Source organism: Caretta caretta, chromosome 7, assembly GCF_965140235.1.
Source record: "Caretta caretta isolate rCarCar2 chromosome 7, rCarCar1.hap1, whole genome shotgun sequence".
Lineage (NCBI taxonomy): Eukaryota > Metazoa > Chordata > Testudines > Cheloniidae > Caretta > Caretta caretta.
The window spans coordinates 43671761-43696510 of NC_134212.1; the positions used below are offsets into that span (position 1 = coordinate 43671761).

Here is a 24750-nt window from a genome sequence, read left to right on the forward strand (position 1 = left end):
GACCCCAGTCCGCCGTAGGACACCAAAGCCAGCCCCAGCCACAATCCGCCGCCCGGCTCCGCTGCGGCCTCCGCGACGCTCGGTTGCGTCTCCATGGCAACAGTTAATAGCGCTCCAGGACCTGGGGTGCGGGGTCCTCCGCGCATAGGTATGCCTAACACACTGCCGGACTGAACGTGCGCAGGCTGGGCTGTTTCCCTTCGCTCCAAACTCGGGTTTGAGGGTAGCCCTGGGGTGTGCTAGGTCTAACGTGCCTTCCTAAATAATATTGGCGCGCCGAGTTGTTGTGCAATCAGGCGGCGCGGTGGATACCCGAGGCCCGGCCAACCGCTGACAGCCGCCTGCTGCTGCGGCGCGCGCTGTGTTGTTGTGTTGAGCTGGCACTTGGCTCTGGGCTGCCTGGCGGCGCGGAGCGCGAGCGCGAGGAGCCCGGCTCCCTGGGCACACAGGTAAGGCGTCTTCTCAGCACCGCGGCTGTCTCGCCCGCCCGCTCTCCCCAGGGCACGGGCACCGGTCCGGTACTTGTTTTGTGCCAGGGCAGAGCCCCGACACCCCTGGGCTTGGCCGTTCATAGCCCCAGCACTTGTGGGCTTGCTGCATCAGGTGTGAATGGAAAATAATTGCTTGAGCCCAGGCACCTTTTCATTACAAATTGAGCCCTGCACCGATCGCTGCGAGGGGCAAGGGGCGAGCAGAGCCGTTCTGCAGGCTGCAGAGAAAGCGCAGCCCTGGGCAAAGCAGTCCTGGCAGCGCCCCTGCCTTGGCACATGATCTGCCCCACAGTATGGTGCTGGCGACTGAAAACACTTGTCTTAAACTATAAATGTTACCCGTTTGAGGTCTGCAAGGCTGGGTGTAGCCTGCCTTCCAGCCGGGCTGTTTCTGCCCTCGTGGGGGTATTCCCATGTAGTTAACCTGTGAGACCTACCATGTTGATGCAAGGTTTCAGAGGAACAGCCGTGTTAGTCTGTATTCGCAAAAAGAAAAGGAGGACTTGTGGCACCTTAGAGACTAACCAATTTATTTGAGCATGAGCTTTCGTGAGCTACAGCTCACTTCATCAGAAGTGAGCTGTAGCTCACGAAAGCTCATGCTCAAATAAATTGGTTAGTCTCTAAGGTGCCACAAGTACTCCTTTTCATGTTGATGCAAGAACGTTAAATTTGTTCACTGGGCAATGGTCCTTTAGGTCCTCTTAAACCAGTGGTTCTCAAACTTTTGTACTTTCACATAGCAAGCCTCTGTGTGCAACCCTCCCTCCCCCTATATGTAAATGAAAACACTTATTTACATATTTAACACCACTATAAATGCTAGAGGCAAAGTGGGGTTTGGGGTGGAGGCTGACAGCTCGCAACTCCCCTTGTAAAAGAAAAGGAGGACTTGTGGCACCTTAGAGACTGACAAATTTATTTGAGCATAAGCTTTCGTAATAACCTCGAGAACCGCTGTGTTAAACCCTGCAGTTCTGCAGCAGATGAATCATTAGGAAATAGGCTCCACTCTGTCTCTGCTCCATGTATGTGTCACATCTGAAATTATTTTGGTGGTGAGGGCAGGTTCTTGAAGCGCCAACACTTTTTTGTAGTTCTTTTTGTAAAAGATGTGAGCATTTGACAAGCTTTGTGATTTTTCCTTTTCCCTCCTAAAAACAAAAAAAGGTGTCTTTGGTTTCAGAGAGTGTGAGATATATAGGGACTGTAAATCTGATGTTCAATACAACTAGTTCTGTACTGCTCACAAGGTAGTTTAGCACAAATGAGAGTCCATCAAAGGTTGTAGCTGTATCATTAAGTTTGAGGGTAAACTTGTTTAGTTGTGATAAACTCTTGCTATTTGCTTAATATGTAAAGAGGAAAAAAGATCACAATGCTAATTTTTTTTAGCATCTGTGTACCCCTTGATTATACACTTATGTCTTATCCTGAAAAACACCTAATGCATGTGCTTAACTGTATGCTTGTGAGCAGTTCCATTGACGTTAATGGGACTACTTATATGTAAAGAAAAGAATGTGCATCAGTATTTGTGATTCGGGGGTAAAGGGGGGGATATGTCTTCACTGAAAGTATTTTCAGGAAAAGTAAATATGCAATACTTTAATCGAAACCATTTATGGTTCTGTTAAAGGACATAGAAAAATATGTACGTATGTGTAATAATTATACACACACAATGACTCTCTTTCTGTCTGTAATTATTATAGGGCCCAATCCTTGTTTACATGAGAAGTCCACATGACCTCAATGAAATTATGTATTTGAGCAAGTGTTTACAAAATCAGGCCCACATATTGCATATTTGCTGTGTGGAGAGAGACTTTGAGCAATGAATACACAATTTTTCTGTTTTTGTGCAGGAAGACAATAAACTGGATTTTATTACTGCTGTGGAAACTGTTCAGAGTGGGTTTACTTTTCTAACTTTGCATACTAATAAATGAGGCATGTCTTTATGTTTTCGCCTAACACTGCTTTATTTTTAATCACTTAATACTTCAGTAAAGCATGTTTCATAGTAGGACTGTGAAGTGATTAAAAAAATTAATCGCGATTAACTGCACTGTTAAAGAATAATAGAATACCATTTATTTAAATATTTTGGCTGTTTTCTACATTTTCAAATATATTGATTTGAATTACAACACAGAATACAAAGTGTACAGTGCTCACTTTATATTTATTTTATTACAAATATTTGCACTATAAAAAACAAAAGAAATAGTATTTTTTCAGTTCACCTAATACAAGTGCTGTAGTACAATCTCTTTATCATGAAAGTTGTACTTACAGATGTAGAATTTTGTACAAAAAATAACTGCATTCAAAAATAAAACAATATAAAACTTTAGAGCCTACAAGTCCACTCAGTCCTATTTCTTGTTCAGCCAATCACTCAGACAAACAAGTTTATTTACATTTGCAGGGAGATAATGCTGCCTGCTTCTTCTTCACAATGTCACCTCAAAGTGAGAACAGGCGTTTGCATGGCATTGTTGCAGCCTGCGTCACAAGATATTTACATGCCAGATGCACTAAAGATTCATCTGTCCCTTCATGCTTCATCCACCATTCCAGAGGACATGTGTAACCCACACAACCTTCTGGGTGTGGTGTTCTGTCCCATCTAGTGGCACTGAGACCACTTAGAGAGCTATCAATGAGTCTGCTCTATAGCCTTAGCTAGAGCCAGTTGGCTTTTAGCTCATGCGGTAGAGGCTCATGCACTAAGCTCCAGAGGTCCCCAGTTCAATCCCACTGACGACCGGGGTCTGTTGGCGTTACCCATGCATTCATGATATGTTTAGCATATCAGGCATGTAAATACCTTGCAGTGCCAGCTACAAAAGTCCCATGCGAATGCTTGTTCTCACTTTCTGGTGACTTTGTAAATAAAAAGCGAGCAGCATTATCTCCCTTAAATGGAAACAAATTTGTTTGTCTTAGCAATTGGCTGAAGTAGGACTGAGTGGACTTGTAGGCTCTAAAGTTTTGCATTGTTTCGTTTTTGAATGCAGTTAGTTATATGACAAAAAAAAATCTACATTTGTAAATTGCACTTACACGACAAAGATTGCACTACAGTACTTGTATTAGGTGAATTGAAAAATACTATTTCTTTTATCATTTTTACAGTGCTAATATTTATAATCAAAAATAATATACTTTGATTTCAATAACAACACAGAATACAATATATATGAAAATGTAGAAAAACATCCAAAATATTTAATAAATTTCAGTTGGCATTCTATTGCTTAACAGGGTGATTGTATGAGGTGAACTGAAAAATATTATTTCTTTTGTTTATCATTTTTACAGTGCAAATATTTGTAATAAAAAATAATAATATAAGATGACCAGTGTACACTTTGTATTCGGTGTTGTAATTGAAATCAATATATTTGAAAATGTAGAAAAACATCCAAATATATATTTAATATATTTCAATTGGTATTCTGTTGTGTGACAGGGTCGTGCAGGATGGCTGTAGGAGAGTAATTTTTTTTTTTTTGAAGCAAAAGATGTTTTTTTATTTGCATAACACACTTACAAAGTAAAAACAGCCGCATATGCAATGTGTAACACAGCAACCAAGCACAATTGTTTTCTCATTAGCTTCAGGGGAGGGAAGTGTTCAAGCTTGCCTGGGCCCAGAGCGAGGGGCTTCCTCAACTCTCGTGGTCTTCCACCCTTCTGAGTTACCTGGTGGCCCAGAGCGAGGGGACTTCATCGACTCTCGTGGTTTTCCACTCCTTCGAGTTACCTGGCGCTACGCCCGAGTGTCACCAACAATTCACTCCTCTGAAAACACCCAACAAGAGGGGCAGGCTGTGGGGTGGACAATCCGGGGGGGGCACGTGCACCCACTTGTGAAAGGACCCCTCTAAGGTGGTCGTGTCTGCAGCAGCAATGGCTGAGGCTGGGGTCCTTTACTCTCTCCCCCAATCAAAGGGTCAGACAAAGGGAGCCGGATGGGGACACTGAGCAGAAAACCTCAGACAGCGCCCACCGCTCTTCAAAAGCATCAAGGGAGTCGGTGGACGCTGCCCAGAGGAACTCCGCCCGGATACGTGAAAGGACCGAGGATCGGAAAATGGCCCCACAGTCACAGGAGACTCCATCGGCCAACCTCCTCTCTCTGGTTTTATAGATGGCCGTTTTAGCCAGGGCCAGGAGGAGTTTAAGTAGGAGATCTCATGACTTTGTGAGGCCACGGATGGGGAGTGCATAAATAAAAAGGTGAGGCGAAAAATGCAACCAAAAACATAATAGGAGATTTGTGAGGAGCTGGAACAGGGGCTGCAGCCTGGCGCGCTCCAAATATACGTGTGCCAGGGTTTCCCTCACGCCACAAAAGGGACAAGTATCTGGGACGGGGGTGAACCGCGCCAAGTATGTGCCAGTGCTCACAGCTCCATGAAGGAGCCGCCAACTGATGTCCCCGACGGGTCTCAGAACCAAGGTGGAATATAGGCTGGCCCACCGGGGCTGCTCACCCTCCAAAGGTGGCAGAAGGTCTCGCCACTTTGTGTCGGGGCCGGACACTAGGGTGAGGGTGTGAAGGGTGTGGAGCACGAGCATGTATAGCTGTTTCCTTGGCGTGGTTTGGAAGCGTACCGGCTGCAGTTCATGCAGCTGGCTCGCAGTGAAGGGGTGAGGGGGTCGATTGGGTCTGCGGGGCAGGGGTCCAATTAAAAGGTCTGGTGGGCCTGGGGTAGAGGGTGGGCGGGGCGTGTCCTTGAGCAGGACCCAGTCGAGGTAAGCTCGAGCAGCGGGTGGCAAAGCGGCCTTCGCCTCCTGAAGAACGCACCGGGGGGTGCGAGGTCTGGAGAGCCCCCTGCGCCGGGCGAGCATCAGGGGATCCAGCCAGTCTCCCCGGTCGTAGTCCAGGAGGTCTCCGACTCTCATGACTTCTGCCAGGATCAAGCTCTGGCACACCGAGCGGGACTCCGCCACCTGCACACGGAGCTGGGGGTTGTGTAGCAGGGGCTCCGTGAGGAGATCTACCCCCTCGGTGGCCGCCACGGACCTGGTCGTTAAAAACAGTTTCCAAGTCTGGAGGAGGTCCTGGTAGAAGCTAACAGCTGGCCAGCACTCTAGCAACAGCGAAGAAAGAAAAAAAAACAACAAAAGGAAAAGAAAGGGGGTAGAGCATCTGGCCCGGTCAGGGGGAAGCTGAAAGCAGGGGTAAAAAGCAAGGAAAGCCTAGGCCAGAGGGCAGCAGCAGGAGAGCAGGCTAAGTAGGTCCCTTTTCCCTGGGTAAGGTAACAGGGAAGGTTTTTTTTTTTTTTGAAACAGAAAAGAAGTTTATTTGTAACACTTACAAAGAATTACCAAAGGAAACAAAACAAACTATGCAACAAAACTACGCAAACAGAAGGTATAACACAGCAGCTTTCAGGAGGGAGAAGTGTTCAGGCTAGCCTGGGCCCAGAGCGGGGGGGCTTACTCGACACTCGTGGTCTTCCACCCCCTCGAGTTACCTAGTGCCGCGCCCAGTGTCACCGATTATCCCTCTCCTGAGAGTGCCCGGCAAGATGGGCACGGCTGCGGGGTGGGCGGTTTAGGGGTCGGGGGGATAGACACCCATGTATTGTAGGACCCCTCCTAGATGACAATAATGATGGTATCCACAGCGGCAACAGCTGGGGCTGGCGTCTCTCGCTCTTCCCCTCAATCAAAGGGTCAGACGGAGGGAACCGGACGGGGTCACCGAGCAGAGAACCCCGGACAGCACCCACCACTCCTCGAAGGCGTCAAGGGGGTCGGTGGACGCCGCCCAGAGGAACTCCACCCGGATACGTGAATGTACTGAGGATCGGAAAAAGGCCCTACAATCGCAGGACGATTGTACTAATCAAGAGACAGGAGGGCGAACGACAGACCATCTCTCCGCCCGAGTTCCAAAAGGTCTTGGACTAGAAAGAGGTTGTCAAAAATGCCTCGACCCGGGACAGTATAGGTCTGGTCTGGGTGGATCACGTCCGCCATCAAGGACCCTAGCCGCAGCGAGATTGCTTTCGCTACGATTTTGTAATCCGTGCTAAGGAGTGAGACGGGATGCCAGTTTCGTAAATCGCGGAGGTCCCCCTTCTTCGGCAACAAGGCGAGCACTGCTCGCCTGCACGACAGAGGGAGGACCCCGCTCTCCAAGGACTCAGCCCAGACAGTGACTAGGTCTGGGCCGAGAATGTCCCAGAACGCGCGGTAAAACTCCACGGTCAGCCCATCCATGCCCGGAGATTTATTGGTGGGCATGCAACGGAGGGCTTCCGAGAACTCGGCCAGGGTGAGAGACAGCTCTAGCCGGTCTCGGTCGCCCACGCTGACTGTGGGGATTTCCTCCCAGAGCACCCCGCAAGCGCCAGGATCAGTCAGATCCGGGGAGAAAAGGCTTGTGTAGAAGTCACGGGCCCTCCCACACATCTCCTCCGGATCCGTGAGGGGGGTGCTGTCTTCCGCAAGAAGGCAGGTGACGTGTTTCTTGGCCCCCCTCGTTTTCTCCAGGGCATAGAAGAAGGGGGAGCCGCGGTCCATTTCCCAAAGGAGGCGAATGCGGGACCGAACGAAGGCACCTCGGGCCCGGTGGTCCTCGAGGGCCCGGAGTTCCTCCCGCTTCTCCCGGCACGCTCCGCAGAGGGATGGGTCCTCGGGGTTGGCGGCCAGGCGCCTCTCCATCTCTAAGACCTCCTGTTCCAACTGCTCTATCGCCGCATTTCTCCGTCGGCTGGTGCCCCAAGTGTAGTCACGGCAGAAGAGCTTGGCGCGCACCTTCCCTATATCCCACCATCGCCGCACCGAGGGAAAGGCATGCCACTGCTCTTGCCAGGTCAGCCAAAACTCCCGGAAGGACGTCACGAAGCTCTCGTCCTCCAACAGGCTGTTGTTAAAGTGCCAATAGGCTGGCCCCAGTCTCTCTGCACGGAGGGAGACCATTATGGTGGCTAAATGATGGTCGGAGAATGGGGCCGGCCGAATGGTGGAAGACTGGGCCTGTGAAAGATGGAAACGGGATAAGTAAATACGGTCCAACCGAGAGTGGTGTGACCGATGGGCCTCCACCCGGACAAAGGTGAACGTGGAAGTGTCATCTGGGTGATGGTCACGCCAGACGTCCACTAGGGAGTGATGTTCGACTATTCCTTGGAGAATGTTCGCGGCGGCTGGGCTCGGCTCGGCCCCTGAGCGGTCCCGTTCCTTGAGGGTGGTGTTAAAGTCCCCTCCCAGGACCAGGCACTCGTGCGAATCTAGGGTGCCGAGGAAGTCGGACACCCGCTGATAGAATTGTGGCCACTTTGGGCTCGTTTGCAGGGCATAAATGTTGACCATGAGCCCCTCCATACGGACTTGAAGGTGCAGCAGGTGGCCCGGCACGGCCTCAGTGACCCCTAGCACCTCGGGCCGTAGGGTGGGGGAGAACAGGGTCGCCACTCCAGCTTGCCAAGTCGTGAAGTGGCTAAAGCATACCCCGTCCCCCCATTCCAGCCGCCACCTGGCCTCGACAGTCGGGTCCGTATGGGTCTCCTGCAGGAAAGCTACAGAGTACACCCCTTCCCAAAGGTAAGAGAGCACCTGGGACCTGCGGAGAGCCATCCTACAGGCCCTGGTGTTCAAGGTTGCAATAATGAGAGGCGTCATGCGGAGGGCTGGGGGGGGTGGGTGGTTCTTATTGGTGGGGGTGTCCGTGGCCCCCGGCGGGTTGCGCAGCAACCCGTGACCCATCCCGTGGACGAGTAAATCTTTCCGGAAGCCGCGGGCCCGCTCGTAGGCCGCAGCAGCGCACTTTCCTTGCCCCCTGCCCTCCTTTATAAGGGCCCTTGTGGCCTGAAGAATTTGATCAAAGTCCCCCCATAGCTGAAGAGCTAGCTGTACCCTATTGCGGGCGCCACGGGTGTGTTCTAGGAACTTCCGTAGTGCATGCCGCAGCTCATGGGGGGGTGGGGTTACGATTTCCGGGGTGTTCCCTGGTGGGGCTCTTAATGCAGCCTCGTGGTCCGCTAAGGCGGGTAGGCAGGGTGCGAACCACCGGCGGGGCGTCTGACAGGCTGGGGTTATTAAATCCATTTCACACCTTGGGGTCGAAGGGGATGGCGGGGGAAAAATTGCAACTCCTAATGGGTCGCGACTAGAAAGTGCAAAGGCTGCTCCGTGGGGGGGATCTGCGGAAGGCGGGAAAGAAATAACCCCAGGGGCGGCAATAGCATTGCAGGAGGAGGTGAATTGGGCAGGGACAGGGGTTGGGGTAGGGGCAGAGGTAAGGCTCTGGGCTTCAGGAGGCGAGCAACTAAAAGAAGGTGCCTCCTGAGCAGAGTCAAGGATTAAGGGGTAAGGGAGGGGGCTCCCAGTGACGCTAGGCGCTGGCTCCGTGGTGGTCTTGGCGGCCATGGCATCAGGTGGTGGACCACCTTCTGCGGGGCGCTCGCCCAGGAAGGCAATTAGGGGGAGGGAGCATAGGGAAAGGGGGGCTGGGTGAGGTTACCCAGGTCGAGGCCAGCTGGCAGTAGATCATCCTCTCCCTGGGTGACTGGGGTCAAATCTAGGGCCTCAAATTCCGCATACACGGAGGAGAGGCCAACTCCTGCTACCCCGGGGGCCTCTCCTCTAGGGCCCGCCTCAACGGTCGCCTCGGGGTTCGTGGGGGGTTCGGGTGGTATCCGGGCAGAAGGAGCTTCCTCAGGGGTCTCGGAGGGGAGGGTCTCTCGTGGAGGGGGGATTCTGCCCTCCAATGCCAGTCTGTCTTCCCCTCCCGACACCAGCGGATAGATCTCACTCATGGCCGTAGCAGAAGGCTCAATATCAGTGCCTCCCTTCCTGGTCTTCCGGGGGGCTTCCGCATCAGATGGATGCAGCGGAGCTCGAGCCTTCCGCTTGCCTCGCTTCCCCTGGACTAGAGTCCAGCCCTCCATAGCGTCGTCTGGGGGTTGGTTAGCAGGGGTCATGTTGGGGGGCGGAGGCGATGATTCAGAGGTTCGGGGGGGTAACGGTGAGGCAGCATGAGGGGCGGGGGGCTCTCCTTGGGGCAGGCCCTCTCCTATACCCGGTAATATCTTGGCCACACCCTCCTCCATAGGCTCTGCCGGATTGGTAATTGGTAATGCTCGCCTGGGCGTTGTAGGGGAGGTGTTTCTTGGGCCCGGACGGGAGCAGCGGCGGGTCGAGTAGGAGGAGGGTTGGTTTCAGGTGCCGGGCGGCCAGGGGTGTCGGCAATGACGGGGCCGATGTCCTGCCGGGTTTCGGGGGTCTCGGGTGCCCCTCCCCCCTGGGCCAAAGGGCAATCTCTGCGGACATGCCCCGCTGAGCGGCAGAGGTAGCACCGGGCCTCTCCGGTGGAGTAAAAGACCCTGATAGCGGGCTCCTTGGTAGGGGACTAGGAAGGACCCCTTGAGCGCCTCTCCGTCACGCGCTGCCGCAGGCGGTAGAAGCTGCACTTGCCGGCGGAACGAAAGGACGTGACGGAGGGTGGGGTCCTTGCAGCCCAACGGGAGAGGGCTGATGATAGAGACAAGTTTCCCCAGGGTGGAGAGAGCGGGTAACAGGGCAGCATTAGGTAAAAAGGGAGGAATGGAGGTGAGGACTTCTAGCGGCTCTAGGGAGACAAACACTCCCCCCACCACCAGGCCCTTCTCCACCGCCTCCTGGGCGGCAGCCTCCGAAGCTAAGAAAAAAACGACCTTCCCATACATTTTGGAGGCCGCCACAATAGCCGTGGGACACCGTGGGACACAGCAACGGACACCGTGCCTCCTGGTCAAGGTGGGCAAGGGGCCCCGGCCGCTGGTGATGGTAGCGGAGGCAGTGGGTGGGCGAGATGACGAGGCGGCAGGCAGGGGGGAGCCTGCCACCGCCCGGGCATACGTCCTGGGGGCCTGGGGAGGGATGTTCGCAGAGCTGGTGGAGGGACCAGCGGGGGGGGACGCCGCGGTCGATGACGAGGCCACAGCGGTGGGGGCAGCCCCTGCCATGGAGGGCCTAGTGGTTTTAGCGGGGCCCTTTCCTTTCTTCCTGCCCTGACCTTTTCAGCCAGCTGGGGGGGGTTCCTAGAATCTGGGGGGGCAGTGAACATAGCAGCGGCAGTAATTGCCCCGTGCCTCCTGCTGCCAGTGCCCCAGCGGGGGCGGTGGCAGGTGTTTTGACAGTGGGGCTGGGGGGGGGGCCTTGGGGGTTGGGCAGGGGGGCAGGTGGGGGAGGGACAACTAATATTGGTAGAGGGGCCTCGCCTCTCTCATTCCCCGCCATTGTGAGCAGGGAGAGACGGGGAGACACCGGAAGGAGGAGGGGGAAGCAGATTAACTGCTCCTCTCTGCTGAGCTGCAGGCGGGGGGAGGGGTACCAAATATGTTGGACTGGAAGGGGGGGAAAAACAGGAATCGGGGTCCAGTGATAGGGGCAAGCTGTGGGATAAACAATCCGGGGGGGGGGGGTGTGGACCCACGCACGTTTGTCCAAAGAGTCTCGTTTGGTCGGCTGTTATGTCTGGTCCGAAAGGCAAAGTTCAAAGCAAACAGCTGGATCCGAGGCAGATGGCAGGTTGCCAGCAGGGACGGATGGCGGGGGGGGCCCGTGACAGTTGTAATAATGTTGGGGGGGGCACCGATGGATCGGGGGGCAGCTCCGTGCCACACCCCCTGTGCCGCCACAAACGTAATTAAACCACAGTCAGACTCCCCCCCACGAGAGTATAATTCAAAAAGTTACTCAGTCTTACGGCCCCTTCCACGATGATTTGTAGCTTCCCTGGGTGATTTCTTCTGTTTCCTATCTTCTTCTTCTCCAGCTCTGTTGGCTTTGTACCAAGGCTTCCGGCATGCCGAGAATGTTGCAGAGATAATAAGGAATTCCGAGCTGCCAGGAAAACGGCTGGGTCTGGGGGCTTCCACTCCCCCCTCCGGGTAGCGGGTTGGCAATCTTCCCCCCCTCCTCCGGGGGTTTCAGCTAAGGCAAATAGCTGCGCCCGGGAGCAGGTGTGTGTGGGGGGTGATGGCGGCAAGTTGGCAGCTGACCAGCACTCAACGGCAGCAGAGAAAAATGGCAGAAAAACAAACCAAAACAAAAAAGCGTCTGGCCCGGTCGGGGTGGGGGACTAAGGCAGGCTCAAAAAGTAAGAAAAATCCAGGCCAGAATAGAAAGCAGATAGCTGAGGAGCAAGCGAGGGATGTCCCGTTTCCCAACAGGGAAGGTTTCAGAACAATTAGGAACCTTCTGGAGACAATTAAGACAGGCTGATTAGAACACCTGAAGCCAATCAAGAAGCTGCTAGAATCAATTAAGGCAGGCTAATCAGGGCACCTGGGTTTTTAAAAGAAGCTCATTTCAGTTTGTGGTGTGTGTGTGAGGAGCTGGGAGCAAGAGGCACTAGGAGCTGAGAGTGAGAACGTGGACTGTTGGAGGACTGAGGAGTACAAGCATTATCAGATACTAGGAGGAAGGTTCTATGGTGAGGATAAAGAAGGTGTTGGGAGGAGGCCATGGGGAAGTAGCCTAGGGAGTTGCAGCTGTTGCACAGCTGTTCCAGGAGGCACTCTAGACAGCTGCAATCCACAGGGTGCTGGGCTGGAACCCAGAGTAGAGGGTGGGCCTGGGTTCCCCCCCAGATCCTCCCAGCTCCTGGTCAGACACAGGTGGAGTCGACCTGGACTGTGGGTTCAGAAAAACAGCCAAGCTGAGGGCTGCTGTGAAGCTCCAAGGCGAGCAAATCCGCCAATAAGCACAAGACCCACCAAGGTAGAGCAGGGACTTTGTCATAATTGTTTAATAGTGCAATTAAAATTGTGATTAATAATTATTAATTTTTAAAATTGTGATTAATGTTTTTGTGTTAATCACGTGAGTTAACTACAATTAATTGACAGCCCTATTTCATAGGTGGTTTTTTAAAAATATTTTTCCCTTAGCATTTCAAACAAGTTAAGAAACTTGAAATCTAACCAGTCTCCTTGACAAGTTGGTTTTCCTCTGTAGGCTGATTTATCATATGAGGTTCACAGTGATTGCTGGGGATCTGCTAATAGAGCATTGAAGTATGTTTTGGTTTTAGGAGAGGACTCGCAACAGAGAGTGGGGTTTTTTTGTTTTTTTTTTTGTTGTTTTTTTTTATAATTCATTACATAGAAATCAAAGCTAGATTACATTCTTTTGCTGACAGCTTTGACGGTGTTGTATGCATAACATTATGCCAAGATATGTGTGGCTTGTTTGTGTGAGATGTTCAAGTCCCTCGCTGGAATAAAACAGCACTAGCACAGCTATTATGTGTAACATACAGCACAAGTGTTTTCTCTGTGTGATTTGTTATTTCCAGTTGCAGATTTTGCAGTGGCTTATTGCAAACTTTCTACAAAGTAGCGTAAATGTTTTCTACAAGTTATTTGGAAAGCTAAGTGGCGTTCTACAGGATGTACACTTTGTATTCTACATTTGTGGTCACCATCATAGTTAAGTGATGAAGTATGTTTGAGCCATATATTCTGACTCTCCTACCTTCCATACAAGGATTACAGTAGTGGTCTTTATAAGTGGAGCATCCTGACTTTAGGTTTATTTGTTTTTTCTTCCATAAAAGGCCATGCCTTTTCTTATACTGTTTGTTTGTTTTTTTTTAATTGTCCTGTGTATGATCTTGCAGCTGCTGTTTTTCCATTGCATTAGGGGTGTATAGATTCTGACAGGATTTGAAAAATGCATAACATGTTTTGCTAGGAACTTAAATGAGCAAAGAATGCACTATACTCATCTAAAGGTTTCCTAGCCTCTTTTGGAGGAAAAATGCAGGTGTATTTGACCTGCTACTGAGACACTGTCTTATTTGGATAGTTGGATAGGTTGGCTCAACCCATTCATGGTCTCCAGAAGCCATTAAGACTGTGCCTGACAGACAAAAGAGATCATTGTTTCAGTGGTGTGCAAACTGAGTGTTGAAGTATTTCCATGCAGAGCTAGTTTGATAGCTCAAGGATTTGCATAATTCATCATGTCTTTTCTGGAAAAATGCACTTTCCAGTTCACAGTAAGTTTGGGTTAAGGCAAAATGGGGATTATCCTCACTAAAACATTGTCCTGTTCTTCATCTCTGTCTCCACCCCCATCTGAGTGGACACACGCTCAGTCTGTAAACATGTTCAAGTGGATGGGGCACGGAACTAGGAGTCAAGAGATCTGCATTGATGCTTAGCCTTGCTGTTGACTTGCAAGATGACCTTGGGCAAATCACTTAGCCCCTCTGCCTCAGTTTCTCTGTTAGTAAAATGGGGGTTATGATACTTGCCCACCTTCATAAAGTGCTTTGAGATCTATGGATGAAAAGCCCTGTATAAGTACTAACTTAACATAATTTACTATTTATCCCTCCTCCCCAGATGGACACTGTCTCTCCCTCTCATCACAGGGAGTGTCCACCTTAGAGGTGGTACCCTAGCTGGATGCCTACTTAGCTGTAAGTACCTGGTGACCATTTAAAATTCAATGCAGTTTTATCTCATGAATAGAGGCAAACACTAGGCACATATTCTCCATGTTCTATGAAAATTTTTTGACACTCTCAGTCATAGCATGTCTCCCATATGCATGTGCAGGCAGTGGAATGTAACTGTTGTATGTTTTCATCTTACAGGTTTGTAAAGAGGCTCTGCTTATAAACAAAAACACAAGGAGAAAAATGACATTCAGAAAAGGTACATATTTAAAACAAGCAGACAAATAAAGAACTTCTGTGCTCGTAGCTTTTCCTGACCTGTGAGATTATCCTAATTACCTTTCTCTTCTTCTCTGTTTCAGTGAACATTGCCATCCTTGTACTTGCTATTGTTATATTTTTATTAGTTCTGCATCACAACCTTCTAGGTCTCAGTGACTTTTTGAAACGAGATGTAGCAGGTACAGTGGCTTTTTTTTTTTAATATTAAGAGTTTTCTTTTCAGATCAGTAGCACGATGCATACCTAATCCGAAACAAACCTCTGCCATACGAAAATGGTTTCTGTAATGTAATAACAATAGATCCCTTCTGTAATGAAGTGTATTTTGAATGCATGGATTTCCTGTCTTTTTGTCTAAATTTTATTTCGGTACTCCATTAACATTAGATTTTTACTAACTTCCTCAGAACTAAGAGGAAGTCGGTCCTGATGAGTGTGTCTGCTATAGAGGGGTCACGAGTATGCAAATACAGATGGAATCCAGCAGTTTTAGCTGTAGCTACATTTAGTGAAAAATCACAGCTTTGATAGTGAAGTAGCATTGTTAAGAATCTCAAGTCAGACATTCGTAGATTTTTAAGGCCAGAAAGGGCCATTGTGACCATCAGATCTGACACTCTGCGTAACACGGGGCATAGAATTTAATCCAGTGATTCCTGCATGGCGTCCGATATTTTAAAAAATATCGAGTCTTGATATAAAGATTCCAATTGATGGAGAATTTACCATATTCCTAGGTAATCCATTCAGTTGGCTAATTTAAACTACCAACATCCATTTTTGTATCTGTACATTGCAGGCATAAATAGTTGTGGGTTCAGTTTAGGTCATTTTAGATATCTAGGACTCCTATGAGACACCCATGTACTGTTAAGTATCAGGGGGCAGCCATGTTAGTCTGTATCTGCAAAAAACAACAAGGAGTCCAGTGGCACCTTAAAGACTAACAGATTTATTTGGGCATAAGCTTTCGTGGGTAAACACGCTTCTTTAGTTGCATCTGAAGAAGTGGGTTTTTTACCCACGAAAGCTTATGCCCAAATAAATCCCTTAGTCTTTAAGGTGCCACTGGACTCCTTGTTGTTTTCATGTACTGTTATACCTAGTCATCTGGGGGAGTAGATGACACCATAGCTGCATTAATGTGGCATTTCCTTGGTTTCTCTCTCAGAGGAATTAGAAAGAGAGTTGGGAGAGCGGGTGGTGCTGGGAAGGGAAGAAGGGAGGGAGACTATGCTCTGAGCTGAGTGTGCAGCTCATTTGTATCTATCTGTGTTACTAAAGTCCTGAAATTAATGAATGAAGGAATTTAATCTGAGCTCTGATATTCATCTGTGTACCCTGCCATGCTGGCTCATTGGGGAGTTCAAACTTATATGTGTGCATAATAATAATATTCAGGTGTTGTGTTTAATATAGATGACAAGTTCTTCAGGGCTTGTCTTGTCTTTACTATTACAAGTTTGTACAAAACCTAGCTTTAAAAACTTGTAATAGTTCTGATCCCTGCGTGGGGTCTCTAAGAACAGTATAAATAGAAATAATTGGAGGTATTAAGAATTTTCAAACACTAATCATTTATTTATTTGTAGCACAAATATATATATATATATATATATATATATATCCATTTTCTTGTCCTGCAGATTCAAGTCCATTAGGACTCCAGCCTATAGATTTCATACCCGAGGCTCCTCAAAGGCTGACTGACGAAAGAAATGATCAGGAAATTCCTGTAGTCATTACAGCATCAGATGACCGGCTTGGAGGTGTCATTGCAGCCATGAACAGCATTTACCATAACACTAAATCCAACGTGGTGTTCCATATTGTCACTCTAAATGGTACAGTGGACCATTTGAGGTAAACTGTGCTTTCCAGATTCAGCTCGTTCCATTAATGTCAGACAGGATTAAGAAAAGGAGTACTTGTGGCTCCTTAGTCTCTAAGGTGCAACAAGTACTCCTTTTTCTTTTTGCGGATACAGACTAACACGGCTGCTACTCTGAAACCAGACAGGGTTAACTTTCAGAAGAGGAAAAGACCATCTGGTCCAACAATCCAGACCTCTCAAAACTGATTTCAATCCTACCTGTTTGCTTTATTACCAGACCTTGTGATCATTTCTTTTTCAGGAAGCAGCTGTAGGTGCCTCTTGAAATTGTATATTCTATTTGCTACAGTCACCCTCCCTAGTAACATTCCAGGTGTAGACTGCAGTCTGTGTGGAGTAGCTCTGCTTTGCTTGATTTCTGTGTTTGTGTTTCCTAACTTTACTTGTTGTAGTACCTCTTTTTTTTTTTTTTTTTTTTTTTTTTAAACACTGAGGACCTGTTGAAACCAATGAGCCAAGAAAATCCAAAGTTTCCAAGGATTCAGGTTCTTCCCATGTCTGTCTTGTTCCTGACAATGACTAGTATTCATTTTAGGGCCCAATTCTCTGAAGTCCTGAATGCCCTTATCTCCCATTGACTTCTCAGGATGAGGCCCCTTGATCAGTTTTTTTTATTTGTTTGACTTTCAGCTGTACACAAAAAACCTGCCAAAAATGGTGGGTTTTTAAGTAAGAGATTTCAATTTACAGCATTAAAAAAAGAAATGTAAGAAATGTGCTTCCATAAATTTGGCAGAGGAATGATTTCACACTCTGCTGTTGTGCATGCTTAAAGAAAACAGGTTAAACGTGAGAGAGAGGAAATTATTTTTTTTAATAGAAGACAGATTCCATCACAGAAAGATGAGCCCTAGCAGTGAAGTTTCCTAATTTTTAGATTGGTATTTGACCCTTTTCTGTCCTCCCCATCTCCCTTCTCCAGTTAACTGGAAGGTCAAAATTAACATTGATTATCTTGAGTAATGCTTTTTGTAATGGGAGCGTGAGTTTCTGATGCTAAATACTATAACAACTTGTAAAGTAAACCTCAGAAAATTCCATTAGCCAGCACCTAGAGCCACAATCCTGCAGTGAGCAGACCTCTGAATCCATACAGCTCTGTACTGAAGTCAAACATAGATTATATACTACATGCAGATTTCATAGGTAGGGAAAACAACCAAGCTAGAGTAACCAGAACACTTATTTGTGTCATTATCATTTGGATCATCTCTTTATTTTTGGTTTAATTTGATCTCATTTAACCATGTTTATTCTCTTTTGTAAATGTGCAACTCCTCTTCCTCTTTCCTGGGCAGAGCGTGGCTGAGTAAAACTGCTCTGAAAAAGGTGAAATACCGAATTTTGGATTTCGACCCTCATGTTTTGGAAGGGAAAGTGAAAGTGGAGTCTGAACAGGCAGACTCCATAAAACCAGTGAGTACTGATGTTGATTATTTGTTGTAAATATGAATCAGTGGTAACATATGTTGATGACTGATGTGGGTGGACGTACTGGTTATATCTGGACAGATCTGTGATTTATAGCTAGTATTTTATAGCTTTATTCTCTGTCTGTTTTTAACCTGTAGTTTCATAATGTAAAAGTTTGCTTCTTGTCCAGACTTAATTATATATTCAGTTTAGAAATAATGAGGCAGGCACAACCTACCCCATAGAGATTAATGCTAGGTAGTGATTGTGGTAATTAAACGGATCAGGGGTGGCCAACCTAAGCCTGAGAAGGAGCCAGAATTTACCAGTGTACATTTCCAAAGAGCCATAGTAATATGTCAGCAGCATCCCATCATCTCCCCCACCTTGCCCCTGCTCTTAGCGCCTCTCGCCCACCGGCAGCCCTGCTGATCAGCGCCGCCTCCGCCCTCCCCACACCTCCTGATCAGCTGTTTTGTGGTGTGCAGAAAGCTCTGGGAGAGAGGGGAAGGAGTGAGGGCACAGTAGGCTCAGGGTGGGAAGGGGTGGAGTGGGGGCAGGGCCTGTGGCAGAGCCAAGGGTTGAGCAGTGAGGACCCCCCGGCACATGGGAATGTTGGCGCCTGTAGATCGAGCCCTGGAGTTGGTGACTATACAAGGAGCTGCATATTAACTTCTGAAGAGCCGCATGTGGCTCTGGAGCCACATGTTGGCCACCCCTGAAATAGATGGCACTCTTCTGATTCGATAGTAAACCAGCGTACCAGCAGGGGATGGTCTGCAGTTGGATATGCTATCCCTTGAGATAACTTGTGGTTGTTAAATATCCCAGAGCTCTTTTTGCAAGAGTAGACATATTAACTCCAAAGTCCTGTTCGTATTCCCATTTGGATAACTACATTCTGGTTCCCTAAAATCCACCTACATTTTCATTTGGATTAGGAGTCATTCCCTCCCTATCTTGAACTATTGCAAAATGCTGGTGTGCTCTGGAACTATGGGAACCCAAAGATTGCTACATTTCATTAGTGAGAATTATAATTCCTCGGTATAATGGGATCTTTCAGGATAACAAGTATTATATAAATGTCCATTGATTACATTATTAACCCTTTGCATCGAGTTATGATTAATATGAATGAGTCGTTCAATTATAGCTGGTTATTCCAAGAAATATGATATGCCGACTTAATTTTTCCTATTATAAGCAAAATATTTGTAAACTGATAATGTAGGCTCCAGTTCTGAAATGTAATCTGCTAGCACTGACGCCTGCATTTGTGTGGAGTTCCACTGAGTTAGTGCAGTTCTGTGCAGGTGCTCAGGCTAGCGAACTGCATTGCAGAAGCAGGGCCATATGGAGCATTTTATATTTCCAAAGTGCTGTACGAACATTTAGGCTGTGATATTCAAAAGAGCCAAATGCCCAGATCCACAGTTGTACTTAGTCTCCTAAATCAATGGAAATTAGAAGCCTTACTACTTCTGAGGATCTGGGTCTAAATGACTTAGGAGCACAAGCTCCACTGAAAGTTGGTGAAACTAAGTCAGTTAGGTATTTTTGAAAATTCTGCCCTTAACTGTTTTTTGCTTTAAAAAACAAACAAACAAACAAAAAAACCCTCCCATCCTTGATGGTTATTTTTCTTTTGTTGCATGTTGTCATGGGTACTGGCATTTCCAGAAAATTAGTGCCTGGGATATCAGTTAGAGTTCCCCATTACTCTGTCACTTTCTCATTTCTCTTGCTTGCTTGTGTTGACAGTTAACCTTTGCAAGATTCTACTTACCTATGTTCGTTCCTCATGCAGAGAAGGCCATATACATGGATGATGATGTAATAGTGCAAGGTACTGAACATTTTCTTCCTAAGTGAATAGGCATTGCCTTGGTGGAATGGATATAGTTCACTATGCTGTCTCGGACGTTAGCCAAATGCTTCTTCTCCATGTAAGAGTGCAATAACCCTGTAAATGCACCTAATCTGTGCAAGTCTCTACATTGGGAAGAAACTTTTTCCTGTCCCTGTTTGATCAGTTTTTGCTCTGGTGAAGCATAAAGATTGCTGGCTCTTATATTTGTACCTTATCTGGTTTAACCAAGTTGTTGAGAGTGTGTTGATGTTGTTTTAGCATCTAAAATATATTTTATACATGCAAAATAAAATTCATGATTTTTCTAACGCCTTTTCTTTGACAATGTTAATTTTAACTAGCTGTTTAAATCTCCTACAAAAGGAGTATTTTATATATGCAGAATAACATTAAGTTCTTTCAACTTTAGCAGTAAAACTACTGTAGAATTCTCAGTTCCCTAGTGAATCTTGCAGTGTTCTAGGGAGAAAATTCTTTACCTAACAAGACCACAGCAACAAACAAGGAACTTGACTTTTTTGTTGTTGCAGATTCTGTTTTTCATTTCACTCCCTTTATATTGTGTATGATTTCTAATGTAAAATCCATTTCTCAAACAAAAAACCTTGGTTTTGATGTCAGCTCCTGTTGTATTCAGTGGGAGTTGGATTGGTCCCCTAGCGATCAGCAGGGTGATTTGGCCAAAGTAGAATTTGAGATGCAGGAGTTAGAGGTATACTTCCACGTAATGTAAGCTTGTGTATAACTGGCATGTACTGTATTTAAAGGAATATATTTTTAAACATTTAATTGTCCTGGCCCTATTCCTTCTTTAAAAAGATGTAACTCTGTTTTGAGTTGGGTACGGTCACGTTGGTATCAACGTTGGAACAGAGTATACAAAAAGCACATGAACTAAAGCTTAAGCAATATTTCTGTTTTGATTCTCTGCTTGGTTTGGATTTTTCAGATGATATCCTTGAACTTCACAACACACCACTGAAACCTGGCCATGCAGCTGCATTTGCAGATGACTGTGACTCAACCACTAATAAATTTGCCATCCGTGGAGCAGGGAATCAGGTCTGAACAGTTCAGATAAAATAATATCAATATTTCAGACTCATTTTCAGAATTGGCCTCTGAGTTTGTTCCTTCTTACTTGCTGATAAATTTCATAGTACTTGGAAGTCAAGTATTTGACTCTAACCACAAATTAGTTACTCAGATGTTTAGGGGCATTTTATAGCACTTGAAGTATTGCACCTGTGGTTATTTGTGGGCACAACTGAAAGCCAAGTTGAGATCACATTCAAAAGTAGAGACCTAATCAGAGCTCTTTGAATTTACAACTGTGCTGTACAATGGGAGTAAGATGCTGCTGTGAAGAACATGCAGTCTAGAACTTAACATTCTACAGATACAATTTTGTTTGTGTGTGCATATAATATACTCGCACTAATGGTGAGATTGGTGACATCTTGGATTTTAGGTATTAAGGGTGTGAGCATTCCTGAAAGCATAAGAAAACTTTTATAGTGAAAGCTTTACACATTGTCGTGCCTCTTAAACCACACGCTCTATCCTGTACTAAAGGAAGAGAAAATATTTTATCCACACAACAATCCTCTGCTCTACCAGGGGCACTGACTTTTTTTTTTTAACTGTGATGGGGTGGGGGAGGGAGCATTTTGAATGATATTTTATTGGGGAGCAGTTAAAACTAAAATCCAATTTTTGTTCTGTTTTCAGTACAATTATATTGGATTTTTAGACTATAAGAAACAAACAATCCGGAAGCTCGCCATGAAAGCCAGCACCTGCTCTTTCAATCCAGGGATCATTGTTGCCAATCTAACAGAATGGAAATTACAGAACATCACTAAGCAATTGGAGAAATGGATGACACTTAATGTAGAGTAAGTATACAGAAATCAGGGGTAGACAAGTCGGGTTGGGTTATTGTGACGAAGATTCACTGTGGAATGAAGGATAGTGGAGTCTACATAAGTAACTAGCCAGACAGAATGCAGCATGCTCTTCCTCTATGAAGTAGTTATAAGAAAATTAACCATTCTAGAGCTGTATCTGCACCCTCAGCTAATAACTTCATCTCCCCCTCTAGAGAGGAGTTATACAGCAGAACTCTGGCAGGTAGCATTGCCACACCACCACTGCTAATAGTATTTTACAAGCAACATTCTAATATTGATCCTATGTGGAACGTCCGACATCTTGGTATGTATGAAATGAAATCCTGATGTTATTCCCTCCTGCTATGCTTACTGCCTCACCATATGCATTCTGTCAGGTCTATAGCTGAATGTTGTGTTGATGCAGCAAATTGACTCTCCCTACCTCCCCCCCCCCCCCAAAAGAGGTGGCGGGGATGCATCTTTTTCTCCTTTACACCATTCTCCCCACTTTCAGAGCTCCTGCAGCCTCATTTCAGAACAAGTGATTGCTGCTTTTTAAGCTGCCAGGGGGCTTGCACAAGCTGAACTTGCTTTCAAGTTTTCTACATTATTAAACACATTTAGTATATTTGGAGATGCCCTCCGACATGTCTTCATAGTATATTTGGAAGAACACAGCTGCCATTTCAACTCAAGTGCCTGTGGAGCATATTTGGTTTTTATGAGGGCTGTCGATTAATCGCAGTTAACTCACGCAATTAACTAAAAAAAATTAATCGTGATTAATTGCAATTTCAATTGCCCTGTTAAGCAACAGAATGCCAATTGAAATTTATTAAATATTTTGTGTTGTAATTGAAATCAAAGTATATTTTTTATTATAAATTGGTACTGTAAAAATGATAATAGTATTTTTCAATTCACCTAATACAAGTACTGTAGTGCAATCTTTGTCATGAAAGTGCAACTCACAAATGTAGATCTTTTGTTACATAATTGCACTCAAAATCAAAATGATGTAAAACTTCAGAGCCTACAAGTCCACTCAGTCAATTCTTGTTCAGCCAATCGCTAAGACAAACAACTTTGTTTATATTTACAGGAGATAATGCTGCCTTCTTATTTACAATGTCATCAGAAAGTGAGAACCGGCATTTGCATGGTAGCTGGCATTGCAAGGTCTTTATGTGCCAGATATGCTAAACGTTCGTATGCCCCTTCAGGCATTCCATTCCACCATTTCAGAAGACATGCTTCCATGCTGATGATGTTCATTTAAAAAAAAGTGTGTTAATTTGTGACTCAACTTCTTGGGGGAGAACTGTATGTCACGTGCTCAGGTTTACATGCATTCTGCCATATATTTCATGTTATAGCACTCTCGGATGATGATGCAGCACATGGGATTCATTTTAAGAACAATTTGACAAAATGCAAAAAAGGTACCAGTGGGAGATTTCTAAAGATAGCTACAGCACTTGACCCAAGGTTTAAGAATCTGAAGTACTTTCCAAAATCTGAGAGGGATGCGGTGTGGAGCATGCTTTCAGAAGTCTTAAAAGAGCAACAGTCCAATGTGGAAACTACAGAACCCGAATCACCAAAAAATAAAGTCAGCCTTCTGTTGGTGACATCTGACTCAGATAATGAAAATGAACATGTGTTGATCTGCATTGCTTTGGATTGTTATTGAGCAGAACCAGTCTTCAGTATGGACGCATGTCCCCTGGAATGGTGGTTGAAGCATGAAGGGACATATGAATCTCTAGTGCATCTGGCACATAAGTATCTTGGGACGCTGGCTACAAGAGTGTCATAAGAATGCCTGTTTTCACTTTCAGGTGATGTAACAAGAATTGGGCAACATTATCGCTTGCAAGCGTAATCAAATTTGTCTGAGTGATTGGCTGAACAAGAAGTAGGACTGAGTGGACTTATAGGCTCTAAAATTTTACATTTTTAATTTGAATGCGGGGGGGGGGGGTTGTACCTAATGCTACATTTTTAAGTTAAACTTTCATGATAGAGATTGCACTACAGTACTTGTACAGTATTAGGTGAATTGAAAAAATACTTTACAGTGCAAATACTTGTAATCAAATATAAAATGAGCACTGTACACTGTTATAAATTAAATCAATATGTAGAAAACATCCAACAATATTTAAATAAATGGTATTCAATTGTTTACCAGTGCGAATAATCATGATTAATTGTTTAAGCACTTGACAGCCCTAGTTTTTATTACAAGTCGTGCAGTCCTAAGAATGCTCTGAAGTGCACTGGAAGGCCACAACAGCTCCAGAATAGGAGCAATGGCACAAAGCAGTGCTTAGCTGTACCTGAGAATCTGGCCCCAAGTCTCTTAATTTGTAATGGCTGACTCACTTGCCAATTCCCTCCCCCATATCCCAAACTAAGGCCATCCCTTGTTAGAGCTGCATCTCATAACTGTGAAGTTAAAATCTTGCATGCTAAGATTTTACTGCCTTTATTTCATGCTCTAATGTGCAGTTGTGAATCGCTTCTCTTTCAATAAAAGGCTCTCGCACTGGAAAAAGATATTCTCCTCAGTTTGTGAAAGCTGCCAAGTTGCTCCATTGGAATGGGCATTTCAAACCCTGGGGAAGAACAGCTTCATATGCTGATGTCTGGGAGAAGTGGTACATCCCGGATCCTACTGGCAAGTTCAACCTGATCCGCAGACACTCTGAGATCTATGAGTCCAAGTAAAATGGATTTTATGAACTATTGTCATTTTCTCAGGAAACTCTTGGAGCCAGCAGTGTTTTTCAGCTGATTTGTATTACACAGCGCTCCTTGCTTCTCTGGAGCACAGGGGAAAGTACATTTTCAGGTGAAATAATCAACTGTACCAAACTGCATCCCTGAAGAGGAGACGGACTTCAAATATGATTGGGGAAACGTAGTCCAGCTGCACTAAGTGGAGAAACACCTCCATGAACTAGCATTTTTGTTAAGTAATTCCTTTTTAATTACATTCTTCCAGTCCAGTGCTAGTGTTCTAGGTTTGATTTTGTCAGCTACAGAAATAAATGTCTCATTCTTAGGAACAATTTATCTGGGTGAGAGCCACACAGAAATCTTGCACACCAATTTATCATAATCAAAAGCTGCTACTAGCTTCTTGTTATCTTATCCTCCTGGAGCTTTATAAAAGGCACTTTCTCTTGCATGAAGACCCACTCACCATTTATATTTAACCCTTTGTGTATGAACTTAATCTATATTTTTCAAAGGCTACTCCTCAAGTGTTATTGAATTAAAGTGTTATTAAATCAAGTGTTATTTCACTGAATTTTTTTTGTGATTGCCACTCAACACAAACTGTTTTTAAATGTGTGGTGTAAACTAAACTTTGTTGAACAATTAACCTTAAATCATTTTATTTAAGTAATTTGAGCATCGGATGACTATAAAACTCATTCTGGTCTTGAAAATGGTACTTGTCTGTTTCAGTA

General features: G+C 46.0%; 1 protein-coding gene across 5 annotated transcripts; it reads left to right on the forward strand.

Annotated features, from left to right (window-relative positions):
- Positions 1-38: 38 nt before the first annotated feature.
- GLT8D1 (glycosyltransferase 8 domain containing 1) lies at positions 39-24571 on the forward strand. 5 transcript variants are annotated; one of them, XM_048857778.2, is made up of 11 exons: positions 58-148; positions 13856-13932; positions 14110-14170; positions 14274-14372; positions 15840-16056; positions 17386-17503; positions 19265-19349; positions 20323-20435; positions 21105-21271; positions 21478-21590; positions 23811-24571. In XM_048857778.2, the coding sequence occupies exons 3-11, from the start codon at positions 14155-14157 to the stop codon at positions 23999-24001; spliced, it is 1119 nt and encodes a 372-aa protein (XP_048713735.2). In that variant the 5' UTR covers positions 58-148; positions 13856-13932; positions 14110-14154; the 3' UTR covers positions 24002-24571. The 5 variants fall into 5 exon arrangements, with proteins under 5 accessions (XP_048713738.2, XP_048713735.2, XP_048713733.2 ...); XM_048857776.2 differs by lacking the exon at positions 58-148 and adding an exon at positions 157-449; XM_048857777.2 differs by lacking the exon at positions 58-148 and adding an exon at positions 11165-11464.
- Positions 24572-24750: the final 179 nt, after the last annotated feature.

Excerpts from the sequence above, each read along its gene's own strand:
- GLT8D1 (XM_048857781.2), top strand. Across the intron at positions 20,436-21,104 it reads TCCGTGGAGCAGGGAATCAG|TACAATTATATTGGATTTTT; the intron begins GTCTGAACAGTT and ends TTCTGTTTTCAG. Across the intron at positions 21,272-21,477 it reads TGGATGACACTTAATGTAGA|AGAGGAGTTATACAGCAGAA; the intron begins GTAAGTATACAG and ends CTCCCCCTCTAG.